The sequence below is a fragment of the Nicotiana tabacum genome, chromosome 15 (genome assembly GCF_000715075.1).
Source record: "Nicotiana tabacum cultivar K326 chromosome 15, ASM71507v2, whole genome shotgun sequence".
Taxonomy (NCBI): Eukaryota; Viridiplantae; Streptophyta; class Magnoliopsida; order Solanales; family Solanaceae; genus Nicotiana; species Nicotiana tabacum.
In genome coordinates, this window is record NC_134094.1 from 3,629,492 (window position 1) to 3,647,595 (window position 18,104).

Below are 18,104 nucleotides of genomic sequence, written 5' to 3' on the forward strand. Positions count from 1 at the left end.
TATGAATATATATATATATATATCTAGAATGTTTGCCGAAATTTACGGGTCGGTGATTTCTCTTCCCTTTACATAGGTCCGCCTCTGCTTGTTGTCTAAGATATCTCTTGTCAGCAATAAAATATTAGATTATATTGATTACAGTGATGTTCGGATCAGCATTCCCTCACTTCACCTATTCCATTAGTATTTGTTAAGATTATATTGATTACAGTGATGTTCGGATCAGCATTTCCTCACTTCACCTATTCCATTAGTATTTGTTATTTTTCATCAGTATATATAACGAGTAATTTTGCCAACCAAAACATTTAAAAGATAGAAAAAGGTTACCTAATATTTTTTGTTAATGCTGAATCTGATGTTGGATTTTATTTTGTTTATTTAAGAGTACATTAATCTTTTTCAACTCGATGGATGTCTTTTTTATAGTCGTCAGCTATTTCCTGAGATACAGTTAGTTGCTTCAAATGCTTCATTATGTTGTTAAATTTACTCTTTTTGGATTGACAGAACTAGGTGTCTCAAAATCATATAATACCCCCCTTACTCCAGTGACATAATAAATCTTATTTTTCTAACTAAACATTAAGGTCCAAATTACTAATTGTCTCTGTTTATGCTATTGGAGTTCAGCTTTGGAATCATGAGTTTTAAGAAGCAAATAATTAAATAGAGTTTAACTTTCCTATATTGAGAGTGTCCGAACAATTAAATAGAGTTTAACTTTCCTATATTGAGAGTGTCCGAACAATAAGCGACAACAACCTACTATAACAAGTTAAATTACACCCAACTTCCATACACTGACAGTATCTGTATCTGAACTAAAAGAGACAACAACCTGCTATAACAAGTTAAATTATACTGACAATGTAAATTCCTAATGATGTTATTTGGAGGGGGGTGGGGGTTGGAGGAGATGGTTTCCACACTATTTGAACATTTAACCACTATAAGATTTTTTTTTCCTACCTGAAAAAAATCTGTCCATTAAATAGATAATGAAAGAATCTGTTCACAAACATAAAATACTCACAAAAACAACTTGAAATGCTCTTACACAGCTTCTTATTTGGCTAGGAATATAACCTATATGCTTATACTACTCATAATTTTGTACCTTATCTAATGGGGGCTAAGTCTATGCAAGAAACAAAATTGAAAGAATATGCAAAAAAGAAAAAGGAACTTCCCTCACTAATTTACATTTATTTTTGTTACCTATACTTGTATCTGGTTTGCATGGATTGTTTATGAGCTCTTTTTCGCGCTCTTAATGTTGCGCATTCTCATTACAAGCTTCTGTCTTTCTCCTTCTACCTCTGCAAATTTTAGGCTTATTTCTGAATATCTCCCTTGCATTTCCTTCAGTTCAACTTCCATTAACTTGTTCCTCTCCCTCAGTAGTTCCATTTCTTTTGATAGTACTTCAAGATTTCCGGTATTAGATGCTGCGTTTTCCATTTCCTTGTCCGATGAACAGATGTTGCTGCTGCATTTCATTATATGGTCATTGTCAATTAGAAACACCGAAGAGAAGACAATTATTGTGAAGAGACATCAACATTAATTAGTCTTGGACTCAGTTTATTTGGGAAAATGTATGTATAGCCAAAACTGGACCGCCCCTCAAATTGGGTTAAGTTATACATGTTCAAGTTGACTCGATAGTGATTTTCATCTTTGTCAAAAGTAAAGGATCAATCTTGAACGCGGGATTCATACCTCTCTGTAGACGATGTTTGACACGTATTTTCATCTTCTGTGCATGTTGTAATCGCAAGATTTAGATCTTCCGTAACCACCTGTACCAAAGTATCATCTTTCAGATACTCTTAAATAATACTCCTTCCTTTCATTTATATGACGGTATTTGACTAGGCAGAGTTTAAGAAAGAAACAACGACTTTTAGCACATACAAAGAGTACCCTTAAAAGGTTACAAGAGAATGTCATTAACGTGTACTGGAAAAGTTAAATGTTAAAGAATTTTTAAAAATATAGAAATGTGTCATTCTTTTCAAACATATTAAAAAGAAAAGAACTCCATATAAAGTGGAACAAAAAGAGTAAGAGCCAAACAACCTTAAAATCACAATATCGGCGATTTACACCAGAACGCTACTTTGCTAACTAACTTCAATCATGACTAGTTCAATGCTGATAACTATATGTCTGCTCCTCACCCAATTAAGTCTTCAAATAGGGCAGACTGTATTATGTCTAATATTAAAAGAATAGAATTAAGAAGTTTTCGTGCCAACTCTAATTTAGAAGATAAGTTTTTTGCTACTAACCTTTTGGGACTTTTGTTCGCCGAGTCTTTCCGTGCTATGTCGGAGTTCTTCTAATCTTCTTTCTAACTCTTCGATTTTGTCTTGAAGATCTTTCTCCTTCTCCGTAAACGAATTCGATAAGCTATCAAGTGCATTTTCCTTCAGCTTGATCTGACCCTGTGATGATGGAACAAAAACTAAGACTGATCACACTCCTACGATTTACAACTACATTTAGGCAGATCAAATAAAGATGAATATTACCTCAAGTAACTTTATTATCTCTTTTAGACTTGCAAATCGATCATTTGCATCTTCGAGCTTTTCGTCCAAACTATTCAATGCATTCTCTTTCTCTATCAGATCATCTTTTAACTGGGATACCTGCTTTCTCAAAATTTCTTTCTCCAATTCATCCTCAAACAAAGAGCTCTTCATTTCTTTGCATTCAGATATAAGGATATCTACTTCCAAGTGCAGTTCCGCAATTAATGTGTCCTTCTCATCAATAAGCGACCTCGTACTGTTTAGTTCCTTCACGGTATCCATAGCTTCTCTTTCCACTAAAGCTAGCCTAGTTTCCAGTTCTCTTCTTTCACTGTGACCTTGTTCTATAACCAATTGCATGTCCTCAATCGATTTCCTCGTCTTTTCCAACTCATTCGCCAGAGTGTTCTTATGTTCTTCATGCTGAGAAAGGATAATATTTTCTGTCAATAGATTTTCAATCTCCTCTTTAAGAGAGATGATTTTCTGTGACAGGTGCTGCTCAGTTTCTTCAGCCAGAACTTCTTGTTTTCCTAGGAGCACGGATTTTTCTTCAATTTCTGACTGCAACTTTTCCATTTGATCTGACATATTATTTACTTGGCTAGAAAGCTCAAACACCTTTGCTTCGTAATGCTCTTTGATTGATTGGAGCTCCTCGAATGATTTTTGAAGCATCTTTTCCAGTAGCATTTTCTGTAGGCAGAGCTCATTAGCTTCGTTTAAAGCTTTAGTAGCCAACGTTTCACTCGCTTTGAGTGAGCATTCCATTTGCATGGATAGCCCTTTAAGTTCCTCCTGGAGCCGCTCTGCTGTAATAACATTTTGCCGTCTTGTTTTCCTCAAGGCTTCTTCAGCTCTTATTGCTCTCTGCTCTTGTTCGATTTTATCACGACTAAGGGTATCGAGATCAGCTTCAAATCCTTGAGCTTGCTGTTCTAGTTCTTGCTCCAGGTTACTGACTTGAGCTTCGAGCTCACTTATAGTAGCCAATGAATCAGAGAATTCTTTAGATTGATTTTTCAGCTCATTCTCCAAACTCACAATCTGTGCTTCAAGTTCGCTTACAGTTGCATAAGAAGTTGCACATTCATATTGCATTTTCAGTTGTTCCTGAAGCTCGCTTTGCTCAAGTTTGTATAACATGTCGTGATTTTCTTGCTTCAGTATCTCATTGTCGAGGGCAAGTTGCTCCATCTGCATCTCTAAGTCATCTCTTTCTCTCTTGTATATCTCGATTTCACCGTGCAAGTTCGTAACCTTTTGCTCCAGCATATACGTGTCCTTGACGTCGCTATGCTCTCTCACAAGCTGCTCTAGTGCTTTTTGCTCTTCGTCATCTTCATCCGTCATTTCATGCTTGGAGATAACATCCGGAAACCTTTCAGCGTCAAAAGATGTCGTTGATTTGTTGGAAAGGCTAACATTTTCTTTGTTTTTTTGTTCTAACATTTCATCTAGGTCACGCACAGCAAGAATTAACTCCGAATTCGATTCTTGCGTCTTTTGAAGTTGTATTTCTAGATTTGCATTAAGGTCCTTTTGATAACTCAATTCTTGCCTAAGTTCACTAACAAGAGTTTGAAGATCCCCTCTTTCATAGAGCAACTTGTCTTTGGATTTTGCCTCGTCTAAACGTCTTTGAGAGGTTTTAAGTTTATCACATTCTTCCTTGAAAGCGTCTCGTTCTTTTTTTAGGCTCGCAACCTCTTTCGATAGATCTTGCCCTCTTTTGCACTCCTTGACTATTTGTTTACGAAGAGTTTGAAGTTCCAAGTCCGACACTTCTACCTGCCTAGCAAAAGCTGCGAGCTCGGACTGTAGCGTTGCAACAACAATATCCGACACCTCTTGCGATGCTAATCTCTGAAGAGCTTCTCTTGGAGTACTTGACGAACCATCTGTACTTACTTCAAGAGCAGAACCCCCCAACCAATCCAATTGCTGATTTTCTTCGTAAACTGTTGTAGAGACATCGACACTGGGGTTCCGGGGAACCAAAGCAAGATTCGGAGACGAAGGGAAGTTCATGTGATCCTGATGGCTAATGTTGGTTCTCGTTTTGATTTGCCGAGGCGTATCTAGCCCCGAGCTACTACCAGAACTGTACATGGTAATATCCGATTCACCTGATACCCGGCGGTTGCCATTCAGTACACCATCGTGCAAAATAGGCTTGTTGATTAGACCATCCTATGAAATCACGCACGGACAAGAAATGAAGCAATCTTATCAATCAAAATGAAAGAATAATAGCGAGCATCCAATGCCCAAGGAGCGATCCTCGGATCTTCATTTTCTTATAATCATACAGAAGTCTTTATATCTCACCTCTGTAGAATTGCCGTTAAGGCTAGCTTCTACATCGTCGTTTCTTGGTTGCATCCTCAAGATCCTATCGTCCGAATCTGGTTTTGCATTTTCGATTTCTTCGACAACACTGTAAAAGCACCGAAAAGGTAAAAAACTAGTTTATATTCAGCACAAGATCTAACATTTCAACTAGCATGCGAGAACCAAAAGCTCCAAAGAAAAACACGGCATCTATTGGGAAATCGGACATCACCTTTGATCAGCAGAATCCTGAATCCTCTGTATTGAAACCTATCGACAATGACACAAATTAAAGTCAGTTAGGTCCAAAAAGCTTGAAAAATAGCAATTCTCTGGCGTATTCTTGCACGAACAACTGAGAGACTCACATGCAATACAGCGCCTGATTTTGAATTTTTGAGCGGAAGAGCAACGGAGGAGATCTTAGATGCCTCTGCATGATTCGAGAAATCAATTGAAGCTTCTCCGACAACTCCAGCTTTTGAACTCCCCTATAGAGTATACATCCAAAGAAAATGTAAGCCACTTGATAACGAATCAATGTAGCATAAAAATCTTAACTTGAATGACACTTACGGTTCCCAAGATGAAGTAATAGATCTTTTCGTGAATCTTCCCTGACTTCGGTTCTTGAATCAACTTCACAGTTTCAAAAACTGCTTTATCCCAGTAACAGCTCCCATCACGAACTATCGCCTTCTCTAGTTTTAATGTCGGCTTCCCCACATCAGCAGGGACAACAGATATCATCAATGCATCCCCCGCTACCTATGACACATAAACAATTAATACATTATGCTTTGAATGAATGATAATCTTCCAGACACCCTTCCCAGGAGCGGAGCTAGCATGCTGGTTAAAGGTTTGGCCGAACCCAATAACTTTAGTCCAAATTCTATATTTGTCTAAAGAAATTCATTAAATACATACAGATTATCAATTCAGAACCTAGTAACTTAAGAAGGCCTAAGGCGTGATTTTATCATTGTTTACCGTGATTGCTGACTTTCGGTCAGAATACACTGCTTCTCTCATATACAACAAGCTTTTTATCAGTTGCCTTGAAAAAAGTGTCTGATTTGAAGAAACAAATCAAAGGAAAATGGATACAGAAACAGCTTTTTTTGCCATGAAAATGCAAAGGGATCAATCAATCAATTCATCAACTAAGTGTCAGTTCCAAATTAGTTGGATCGACTATATGAATCCTCAATATCTGTTCCACTTTATTCGACCCCATTTCATTCTAATACTAAATAATTTGTGTTGAAAGGGAGCCTTGGAGCAACGGTCAAGTTGTAAACGTGTAACCTATAGGTCACGAGTTCGAGTCGTGAAATCAGTCACCGATCCTTGCAGAGTAGGCTGCCTACATCACACACCCTTGGGGTGCGGCCCTTCTCCGGATCCCGAGCTGCCCTTTTACTAAATAATTTGTCTTCCAGTTCAAATTATGGTATAAGACAATAAGTTCAGTGGAAACATTAATTCTTTCATCCATGAATCTAAAGTTCACACTGCAGACAAAAATATTCAATCTTTTTCAAGGGTTAATTATTTTCTACTGCTTAATCAATCAAATCATCCAATTCAGATTGCTATCAACTATCAAGCAGCAATAAAAACAGTAAAAATTCAATCTTTTGACAGAAAATTTCAAGGAAAAAGCTACCCAGAACAGTAAAAATTCAATCTTTGACTGAAATTTTTACCATGCAGTAAAATTCTAATAAAAGGATATACCTGAGTTGCATGAAACTGCAACTTGAACACAACTTTGATCTTGTTCTTCTCACTCCTCCACCGCGCCGACTTGAACATTTTTACACTTTTACCCCTCACTTTACCTCATTTATAACACACCCTTTTCACAGTTTTCGCCGGAGCTCACCGGAGCTCCGGCGGACACTGCCGGAAAGCTACCATTAAGCAAAAAACACCAATTTTAATAAAATAAAAAATACTCAATTCGTTTTTTTCAGCGTAGAGCATAAGAATTGAGCTAAAAGAGTGAGAAAGTGACGCGTGGCACTGAGTTAACACAGTGGATGAATGTCAATAGAAATGAGTTAAAACAGAGCAATTTACACACACACAGTGGTTCAGAGTTTTTTGAGAGTGAATTGTGATGAAAGGAATCAAGAATGTATTGAGAGGAGAGAATACAGCAGATCTGATGTGGGTATAATGGTGTTCTTGGCAAATTTACACACACACACACAGTGGTTCTCTCTCTCTCTATACTCTCGGTTTCTCTCTCTATATCTTGCATGTAACAGAAGTCCACCACATTGTGAAAATTTTATATAATATCTTTTTTTAATTACTTTAGCAAAATAATATACATTCCTTTCCACTTCTTATGTGACATTTGACGGGACATATAATTTTAAAAAAAATAAAACTTGTAATATTAAAATATATTACTATTAAATTTGTATGAATATAAAAGTATATTATTATAATAAAATAAAATATTTAAAGTTATTTTTATTAAATATAAAAATATATCATTATTACGAGTTATTAATATAGATATACCATAAAATGAAATTATGAGAGTAATTGACTTTATTGGTTTTGTTTGTCCACTAATTGGGAAGAAGGGAAGGGGAAGTTAAAATATTATAGGTGAAACTTCTTTTTGCTTTAAGATTATAATAAGATACCGACAGATCCGATATTAGGCAAAATCCTAAAGTAAATTATAGAAAGTTATAGTAAATGGCTGCTAAGTATAATCAGTAGAAAATGACCAATAATATAAAAATCTAATAAAAGAGGATTTAATATCCATAATTAGATATCACAAGGATTAAAGTAATTTTTTTTAACAATTTGAGGGACCATAATGTAGTTAAAAGGGAGTCCGGTGCCTAAGCTCTCGCTATGCGCGTGATACGAGGAGAATCACATCACAAAGGTCTATTGTAATCAGTTTTACCCTGCATTTCTACAAGAGACTGTTTTCACAGCTCGAACTCGTAACATCCTAGTTACATGATAGCAACTTTACTAGTTACGTCAAGGCTCTCCAAGGTTCCCCTTCAGGGACCATAACGTGTGTGTGTATATATATATAGGCATGCATGTATGTATATGTCTATTATTGACATAAGTGTCCCTTTAAGTGATTCTGAATATATCTTGCTTAATTGGCACTTCAGGGTGCAATTTCCACATTTGGCCATATTCAATTTGTTTGAAGGAAATGATTGGTTCATGTTACATACGTATGATTAATCACCTGATTTTTCTTTTTTGTGGCCTAGACTAGCATAGAATTCTAATTTGCTACCAAAAATCCTTATTTTTATACTTTTGTCATTAAAATTCTCATATTATTTGTATGGTTTCTTAGATTGTAAATCAATTTTTCATTTCTCAATTTTAAATGATTTTTTAATAAATATATTTTTTAGAGGATCAAATAACTTATGAACAACACTCGCTAATGCTATTTTACCACCTATAGACAGGCGTTCTATCCTATAATCAACCGAATATTGAAGGGTTAGAACATTATCTAGCTGAATGGACTTTTAAAGAGTTAAAACTTATTTACCGAGGCGCATTCAGAATTTTAAGCTTATATTTGTAATAAATATTTTGTACAAATATTAGAGTTTATGCAAAAGTTACCAAATTTACGTGAATTCCTAACCTTTGCACCAGATCCACCACTGCTTATATACATCAATAATCAAAAGAAATCTTACATAATGTGATTTTATTAGTTATAATAAATTATTTGCCATGTTTTCTTAATTATCAATCTATAATTGCTATAAAAATACATATATTATCAATCTATACTTGCTAATATCATAAAATATATTAGGTCATTGGAAAAAACAAAATCACTATCGAAATGGATGAAACTTTCCAATATGGGACTTGCAAGTTGCAACAAATGCACGCCAACGTTGAATAGTCCATTAAATATTTTTTCCCTTTTTTGTGACTTTACTTCACATGTCCAAATCCAATTGTCATATCAAATTTTCCTTCATTAGGAAAAAAAAAATTTAATGTTGTCACAAAAAACATAGTTTTTAGCAACAAGGTTTCCACTTTTAGAAGATCAAATATCCCCATTTCCTTACCTTACCTCATCTAAACCTAATTATATACACATTAAAAGCTAATTCAATTTATCACCTTTTATTGGCATATTCAGTTTCTTTACATTCACTTAACTTTATCTATTATAGTAATAAAGTTACAAAATTATCTTTGGTCATATTAAGATAACTGAATTTTAGTTAATATAATAGTAAAGCTAATAAATAATATACACTATAACGATAAAATCTACCCTTAAGATGACTGTAATGTTATTCTGGTAAAGTTTTATGATTTTACTATTATTGTCAATAAAGTTCAGTTATTTTTATATGATAAAATAGTTTTATAGTGGATAAATTCTAGTTACTTTAATCTGACAAAAAAAAATTTGTAACTTTATAGCTATTGTGTATAAAGTCCGATGACTATAAAGTGAAAGTAACCCTATCTATATTTGTAATAAAATAAAAATCGTTATATAATTGTGAGAAAAAGGTTGAATTGCCTACAGTCTAGATAAATAGAGATTTCAAAACTAAATAAATAAAGAGAGAAAGAGCTGCAAAGAACGTGACAAGAAGGCAAAAACGAATATAAATTACCTAGACACGTGCTATAGGCAAGTTTAGTAAAGCAATTAAATGTATCATTAATGCTAAATAATGATGCCATAGTACAATATATGGATTCTATTACTAGTAATTAACTTGACCTTGATAGCGATTAGTATTTAATAGGCTCGGGTTTTGGTCGAGGGATAAGATTACAACACGTGATATTTGAATTATAGAACGCATGTTACGAGTTCGAATTCTCTCGACGAAAGTCTGGTATTTAAATAGAAAAGTATAAAGAAACTGACTTATTATCCGTCGAGTTTTAATCTTGCATAGCCTTCTAAAATATTTCGGTTATTAAAAAAAGTGATTATTTAAGAATGATTATTTAAGAGTTACTAATAGAGCTGGATCCCATTGTAATTAAACTACTACTCTATAACCAATAATATAGTCAGTATTGATGCCGAAACTCTGACTTTTTTAACGTATGATACTTATTTTTTGTGTTAGGTTGAATATTTAAATAACTTACGAATACAGCTAAGTAAGAACTATTTATTGTGTAATTTAATTAGTAATTAAACTTCAAACATTTGTTTGGTTGCGACTGAAATTTTATTTTAATAACAGAATACGATAGAACTACGTACATTGGATGCTATGCCATCTTTTGGGAATGCATTTAAACAGAATTGACAAGGTTATACGTTAATTCTAAGAATAAAGTCCTATTAACAAATTAAATTCAGAAATTAAGAACAGATTATGCTTCCTTTTGCCTGGATTAACTGGCTAAGTGAACTTGTAATTAACTGAATCCAAGATTTGTTAATAGATGGCAAAGTATCATTATATCCATTAACTCAATTTAACAAGAAATAGTAACATATAGTTAATATAAATTTTAAAAATTTACCTATAATTATCTTATTTGTAACTTAATTATATAAATATTCTTATACCATCAATATATAAATTTAACTTAAATCGATTCTCCATGCATGATATATCTTGACTTACTATTACTGTATAGAAGTTAAACTCGTTTGAAAATCAACATGCATGCAAAATCGACTTAAATACCCATTCCTTTTCATGTACAGATACCCTTTAGTTATTTTTGGGGGGGTTTTCACCCGGTGTTCAGTATTTGTATTGAGCTCCGATTAAATTCGAATTTACGCCGGAAAGTCCTACACTGAGAGCAGTGGTGAAACTAGGAATTTTCCCAAGGGTGTTCAAACGTGAAAAAAGTAAAGAAAAAAATCTCTGATAAAGATATTCAATATATGTTATATACCTCTAAAACCTAATATTTTACTTATATACGCAGTGTAAGTTCCACGAAGGGTAGTCAATTACCACCGGGGGCAGGGCTAGAGTGTCGAGAGTGGGTTCAGCCGAACCCAGTAAACTTTTGTTAGAACCCTATTTTTGTCTTCAAATTTCATTAAACATGTACAAATTATTAATTTAGAACCCGGTAACTTAAAACAATTAAAATTCCGAACTCATAAGCTTGAAATCCCGGCTCCGCCTCTGATTACCACCCCTATCAGAGTATAGCTTCACCCCCTGAGAGGTAAAATGTTCCCTAACAAAGGTGACTCCATATTCAGGGCTCGAACCCGATACCCTTTTATACCCTTTTAACATTATACTGCCAGATCGTGATCGGATGGTAGATATTGATATTGCCTTCAGCAATATACGTGTAAATAGGAGAAAATTGAAGCTTTCATATATAAATGAAGGATAAATGGTGCGTACCTAGATTTTTATTATCTTTGTACCTTTTCTCAGTTTTAAAGCTGGTAATTGATTGAGCTTGAGAAGTAGTTTTCATCTTTCACACAATAGACAAAACCATCTGGTCTACATTTGTAAACATCTGTATGGTTACATCTGTAAACCCCAGTTCGTTATTCTGTATATATATTCTGTCAACAGTTTACTAAGAAGCCAAACCACATGTCATCTAAATTCAAAAAGTTCCCAAGTTTTGCATTATACTTCCCTAAATAAAGCATGGCATGCATTCTACAAAATTTTAATTAATTGAAATACATTAATAATATAAAATATTTTATACTGCTAATGAATATAACTTAAATCGTGTATCCATGTGAAGGAACTCTGTTACTCTTAACTGTCAACCAACCTGTTCCGATCTTTTATAAATGTGTTTACCCTCAAAATCGGATAACAATTGAAGTTGTAAGTGGTTTTAAGGATACGTATACTAACTTGATACAAAATGATAAATTAGATCACAATTGAAATAAATAATAACAAAGTAAATGCAAACCACACGAATTGAATAGTATCAGCCTTGGAAAGTTAACCACCCTCGAGCCAAGTATACTTCAATCAGTGTTAGGATACAGAAGAACAAGAGAACTAATAACAATATATTGCTTTGGGATGTGTGCTACCATGTCCTTAATGTATTATCCGACCCCCTTTATATAGTAGAGGAGTCCTACTTTAGGTACAATTCTATATAAGGTAAAAATCTCTTGATTAGCTGATTGTTGGTTCCTTACTTGATACGCGCCGAGATTCCTGCCAAAATATCTGACCGGTCACGGATATTTCGGTCTTCTGTTGGTTATACTAGCAATGTTTCTTTGAGCTCGATCGGGGCTAAGGTCGACTCCGGGATTACAGACTCAATGTTCTCGAAGGCAGGCATTCTGACCCCGGATTCTAGCTCGGCGGGATTCGAGATCGGTCTTCAGTCTTTAGTTGTCATGTTCCGAGCCTAACCTGCTACGTCGTAGGCGAACTCGATTTCGACCGTATATAGATAGTCCTATCATTTTTCGGAGAGTAAGACGACTAGAAACGACATGAGATTCCGATTCTTTCTTCGATACCACACGACGGAAACAACAAAACAGTCGAAACGTCTCGTCAGTCAAGTCTTTATGGAATTAAATATTCGTCAGTTGCTGGACAGCCACTCCTGGATGCGAACTGTCGTTGAAAAACTATAAATACCCTCTCACTTGCTCATTCAAACTTTATATTCAAACCTTTTGCTCTCGTACCTTAGCAATCTTAATATTTTCAAGCACTTATATTTCGGTTATTTGAGATCTTTTTATTAGAACTTCTATTCCGTCTTCATCCCAAACCATCAAGTGTACTCTTTTAACTTCCTATTCTTCCTCCATATTCCTTCATTTTCAAAGAAATGGCGAAGACTTCAAAAATCGTTCCCCAAAAAGAGAAACTCATTCTACTTCGCGGTCTGACACCGAAGAGACCGTTTCGCGTACTGCTGTCGAGGAACCAGTACCGGAACCTCCTCTAAAAATGTTCATCCCAGGGAGATGTCCGGTCAACGCTGATTTTAAGATCGAAAAACCATCCTCCGTACCAGGCCGGTGCGAGGATGCCTCGAGGCACATCTGCTCGATCACCGAGGATATTCGCTCCGAAGTCAAAAAGGATTATAACTGGGTCGACAAACATGTGGTAATTCCCGAACTTGACGAATCCAACACCACCAACGTCGAGGAATTTTTAAGTGTTTACACTTATCCCTTCACGCTGGGTCCCTTGGACCCGGTTATCATCGACTTTTGCAAAAGATACGAGGTAACCCTCGGTCAGATTCACCCTTCTTTCTAGAGGATCATAATCCTCCTTTGTTTCTTTGTAAGCAAGATCGAAGGGTGTCCTTTCACTATCGACCACCTCATGTGTTTATACAGTCCCCGACTCTACCGGGGGGACTGATCAAGCTCGTCCGTCGGTCCAGTAAGGCCCCATTCTTGAGTATCGATGAATATATGGATCGAGGTTGGCTAGACCGTTTCATCCAAGTGAGGACCTCGGACTTGATCCTGGCCGAGCACATGTCGTTTCCTGAGAAGTGGAACATGTCAAGTAAGTATATAATTTTGCTTCCAAGAATTTATTTATCGCACTTTTCCTTCTTTCTTATCGGTGTTCTGTGATGGTGCAGTTGTTGCTCGGATCCCGAACATAGTTCCTCGACTCAAGGAGTGGGTCGAGGGCATCGTATCACAAAGGCCATATTCTAAGCGCTCATGGCGCGAGCTTTCAAAGGGCCGGTGGGAGGCCCGTTCGCTGGGTGAGATCTCTTTCATGAGTAATATTTGGTTTCCCTTTTGAATGATTAAGTCCTTACTTGTTTTATTTATTTTTGTAGGTTTAACCAAGGATGTCAAAGTGAGGCCCCGATCCGGTAGTGATGATCTTCCCACTGAGTCCCCTGCTTCGAAAAGGGGTAAAGAGAAGAAGAGAAAAAGGGCTCCGAGTTCTTCGAGCTCGGAGAAAAAGAAACCAAGGAGGAGGCTGATCCGCAAGTCAAAAGAAACCTCCAGCTCCCGAGTACTTGATTCGGACTCCCTCTACCGACTCAGGGACGAGTCTGAAGAGGACGGAATTTTAGTGGCCCGGGAGACATCGGTACCTGAAGAACGGGCATCAACCGAGGGGGGAATGATAGAGGCCAATCCCTCCCAAACTCAAGAGGTTGATGCATCAGTGAGGGTCGAGAACCCTCAAAACGCCGGTTCTGCTCCACCCGGTGTCATCGATATAACGGGACCGCCTTTGTTCACGGACTTAATGTTTGCTGAAGCTCAAGCAGCGAAGGAGAGTTCAAATGAGGGGGTCCAAGGAGCGAACGATCCCCTCCAAAACTGTTTTGATGGCATAGACTCTATTGCCACGGAGGATGTCACCGAATTAGGTGATTTAGAAGTACCAAGAAGAAGTGTGCCCTCGGGGACAAGTGGGTCTAGCTCGAGCCCGAGATTGTTCAACTGATTCCCTGCCCCGAGTGCCGATCCCGGTCGGAAGCGGTCGAACATGATCTTTGTTCCGGAGGATGCCCGAGCCCTTTCCGTGCCTGTTGGGGTAGCTAGTTACCTCCGGTGTTTGGTGACTGAAGAGGTCCAGGCAAAGATGAACGAGGTGGAATCTCCATGCTTGTTCAACGAAGCACAACAAGCATTGAATCGGGTAAGTTGTTACCAAACCTTCTTAATATTTTTTCTTGTATTCGTAGGCCTCGGTGCTTCAACACGATACCTTCCTCCGATATCGAGAAGATTTGAGTCTCCTCGAGGCCGAAGCTAAGAGCTTATTAAGAAGAGAGATATGTACAAAATTCTCAGTGAGCAACGCGAGGGGGAGGTTAAGAGCCTCCGAGCTGAGTTTGAGGTGGCTCGAAAGGCACATGCCGACTTGGTCGAGTAGGTAAAAATATTTGAGGTTAGTGACGAAGAGCTAGGATTGGTGAATAACGGTCGGAATCTGCAGGTCCAATAAAAAATCAATCAGATTGATCAACTACGAGCTGAGATGGATGATGTCAAGGCCGAGACCGACGAATGGAGGGACAAGATGGATCGTCTGGCCTCGGAAAAAGAGGCTGCTCGAGTGCAACTAACTTCGGCTGAGGTCCAGCTTTGAGCAACAAAGGAAAAGGCCGAGGTGCAGGCCAAAATGGTTGAAGAGCTCCAGTCTCGGCTAAGTTCGGCTGCCTCTGATTGAAAAATTATGGCCAAGGAACTTGAAACAGCCAAGTCAGCGGCCGCGGTGGTTAAAGCCGACGCCGACGAGATGGTGGCCCAATATAAGGCTATGTCGAGGCGGCCCAGGACCGCTTGAAAGACATTGTTGAATACGAGAAGTGGCAGTCATGAAGAGAGGCCCTCGAGGAGGTTCATGCTCGGGGTTTTGATCTATCGGCCGAGATCGAAATCGCTAAGGGGCTCGAGGTCGAGGCCAAGAAATTGGCTTACCCCGAGGAAAAAGAAGAAGAATACTCCTAGGGTTCCGATAGATCCGGGGGTGGAGAAGGCCAAGCTATTTAGACGCCTTTTGTAGAATTTTTTTGCTTTTTTTGTTTTATTTGTACTTATGTACTTTTGTATTTTTGTTAAGGTCATTTGGCCTTTGTAAAGACTATATATAATATACAAGGCTTGTTTTTCCCTTCGACGGTTTTTAAGAATTTTGTTTTCATTTGCTTTATTCTTTATGTTTGCAAAGATCGAAAAGCCTTAGCATAAAATAGTTAGGTCATGTTCAGAGGTTCGAACAAGCCTTGCATTCTATATTATTTTATTTAAGGCATCGTGGAGGTTCGGTATGACCAGAAACTTTTTTCCCAAAGTACTTATGCTTTTCTAGATTATAGTTTGCCGAAGTTAGACTTTAGAACCGGTTATAAAATTTTAAAGGCCTTGTTTTTTTGTTACGGGTCTCGGACGTCTCCGAGCCATTTTAATATGGCCGTAGCCTTTAGTTCGGGTGTTGCCTAGTGGGCTTGTTACCCCGAGTTATCCGGGCTTGCCTAAGATAACAGTCCCCGAATGGGGATGGCCGTAGCCTTTAAGGTTCGGGCACTGCCTAATAGGTCTCGTGCCCTCGGGCTCTGATGGCCCGAGCTGTCCGAGTTTATTTTTGGATGGCAGCCCCCGACTGGGAGTGATCGTTTGAACTCGGATAAAGGCGGCCCTTGGGCTCGATACCTTTAGGGGATCGAATGTAAGAAATTCTTTAAGAGGAAAAGACATTAAGAAATTCTTAAGGGACAAGATATTTATCCACAAGATAGAAACTTCTTTTTATTCTTATGCGTAGTTACACATATGTACAAGTTTTGTGCCAGGGCTCGAGTAGTCAATGCGGGCATGGTTCATTTGATTGTTTGGCCCTTACAGTAAATCCTATCGATTGAGCCGATACCATTCAATCATAAAGTTTCCTTCCTTACTAAAGTCATTATCCGAGGGTGATGCCCCATGTGTTCGGGGCCGAGCGTAGAGAGGCCTCGAATGCTGTTGTCGTGATCTTTGATACCGGTTCGTAACCAGCCTTCAATTCTAAGTTAGAACAATTTATTGTTTCTTCATTATAAACCTTGCCGGAAAATCCATTTGGGATATAACAGGTTCAAGGGAAAAAAAGTGCAACGCGTGCTTTCAGGTCTAAAGATTGTATCGCTCTTTGATGATTTTCTGCAAGTGTTAGTTCATAATGTAAATAAATAAAAGGAAATAAATGGGATATATCGTACCTTAACAATAGTATCGCTTCAAGTGAGTTATGTTTCAATTGTTCGGTAGTTTCTCACCGTTCATTGTTCAGAGCTTGTACGATCCTTTACCGGTGATCTCGATAATTTGATAAGGTCCTTCCAAGTTTGGCCCCAGCTTTCCTTCAATTGGGTTTCGAGTGTTTAGTATGACCTTTCTTAACACTAAGTCCCCGACATTTAAGTGTCAAAGGTTGGCACTTTGATTGTAATATTTCTGGATCCGCTATTTTTGGGCGGCCAACCGGACAAGGGTTGCTTCGCGCCTTTTATCTAATAGATCTAGGCTCGTGTTCATAGCCTCGTCATTCGATTCCTTGGTTGTATATCAAACCTAAGACTTGGTTCTCCGACTTCGAGTGGTATTAGAGCTTCGACGCCGTAAACCAGTGAGAACGGGGGTGGCCCCGGTACTGGACTTCGAGGTCGTACGATATGCCCATAAGATTTCGGGTAGGATTTCCTTCCATTTTCCTTTGGCGTCGATCAACCTTTTCTTGAGGTTTTTGAGTATGTTTTTGTTGGTCGATTATGCTTGTCCGTTCCCACTAGGGTAGTAGGGTGTTGATAGGGTCCTTTTGATCTTATGATCATCGAGAAACTTACTAACTTTGTTGCCGATGAATTTTTTCCCATTGTCGCACACGATCTCGGCCTGCATTCCGAACCGGCATATGATGTGGTCCAAAATGAAATTGATGACTTCCTTCTCCCTGACCTTTTTGTATGCCTGGGCTTCCACCCACTTAAAAAAATAGTCAGTCATAAATAATATAAATTGAGCCTTACCGGGTGCCCACGGAAGGCGGCCAACGATATCCATTCCCCACTTCATGAACGGCCATGGTGACAAAATCGAATGCAGCAGCTACCTGGGCTGATGAATCATCGGAGCGTGTCTTTGACATTTATCACATTTTCGTACGAACTCCTTCGCGTCCTTTTCCATATCGATCCAGTAGTAGCTATCTCTGATCACTTTTCGAACCAATGATTCTATGCCTGCATGATTTCCAGAGGTGCCTTCGTGAACTTCCATCAAAACGCACTCGGTATCCCCTGGTCCTAGACATATCTCGAGTGGGCCATGAATGTTCTTCTGAACAGGGTTCCGTCTTCGGACAGACTAAACCGGGATGCCTTTGTACGTAGGGCCCTCAATTCTTTTGTATCCAAGGAAAGTTTTCCGGTCTTTAGATATTCTATATATTTATTTCTCCAGTCCCAAGTTAGGCTCGTTGAGTTAATCTCGGTATGGCCTTCTTCCACTACCGATCTCATAAGTTGTACGGCTGCCCCCTAGCTGAACTCGTCATCCTTGACCAATGACCCTAAGTTAGCAAGGGCATCAGCCTCACTGTTTTGATCCCGAGGTACGTGTTGCAAAGTCCATTCTTTGAACCGATGTAATGTTACCTGCAACTTATCCAGGTACCTTTGCATTCGTTCTTCTCTGACCTCGAACGTCCCATTAACTTAGTTTACCACAAGGAGGGAGTTGCACTTGGCTTC

General features: G+C 38.0%; 1 protein-coding gene across 2 annotated transcripts; it reads right to left on the reverse strand.

The window, feature by feature from the left end:
- Positions 1 to 1,172: 1,172 nt before the first annotated feature.
- LOC107788565 (uncharacterized) lies at positions 1,173 to 7,306 on the reverse strand. Of its 2 annotated transcripts, none has more exons than XM_016610242.2 (9): positions 6,624 to 7,306; positions 5,457 to 5,648; positions 5,249 to 5,371; positions 5,113 to 5,150; positions 4,878 to 4,986; positions 2,544 to 4,739; positions 2,301 to 2,456; positions 1,729 to 1,808; positions 1,173 to 1,492 (listed from the first exon to the last, which is right to left on the reverse strand). In XM_016610242.2, exons 1-9 carry the CDS (start codon positions 6,699 to 6,701, stop codon positions 1,255 to 1,257), a joined length of 3,210 nt encoding a protein of 1,069 aa, XP_016465728.1. In that variant the 5' UTR covers positions 6,702 to 7,306; the 3' UTR covers positions 1,173 to 1,254. The 2 variants fall into 2 exon arrangements, with proteins under 2 accessions (XP_016465728.1, XP_016465727.1); XM_016610241.2 differs by having other exon boundaries at positions 1,173 to 1,495.
- Positions 7,307 to 18,104: the final 10,798 nt, after the last annotated feature.

Bases quoted from the DNA above. Each gene is read 5' to 3' on its own strand.
- LOC107788565 (XM_016610241.2), bottom strand. From the start codon at position 6,701: ATGTTCAAGTCGGCGCGGTGGAGGAGTGAGAAGAACAAGATCAAAGTT. The intron at 5,151-5,248 runs GTGAGTCTCTCA...CATTGTCGATAG, and splicing joins AATCAGGCGCTGTATTGCAT to GTTTCAATACAGAGGATTCA. The intron at 4,740-4,877 runs GTGAGATATAAA...GTGATTTCATAG, and splicing joins TTAACGGCAATTCTACAGAG to GATGGTCTAATCAACAAGCC.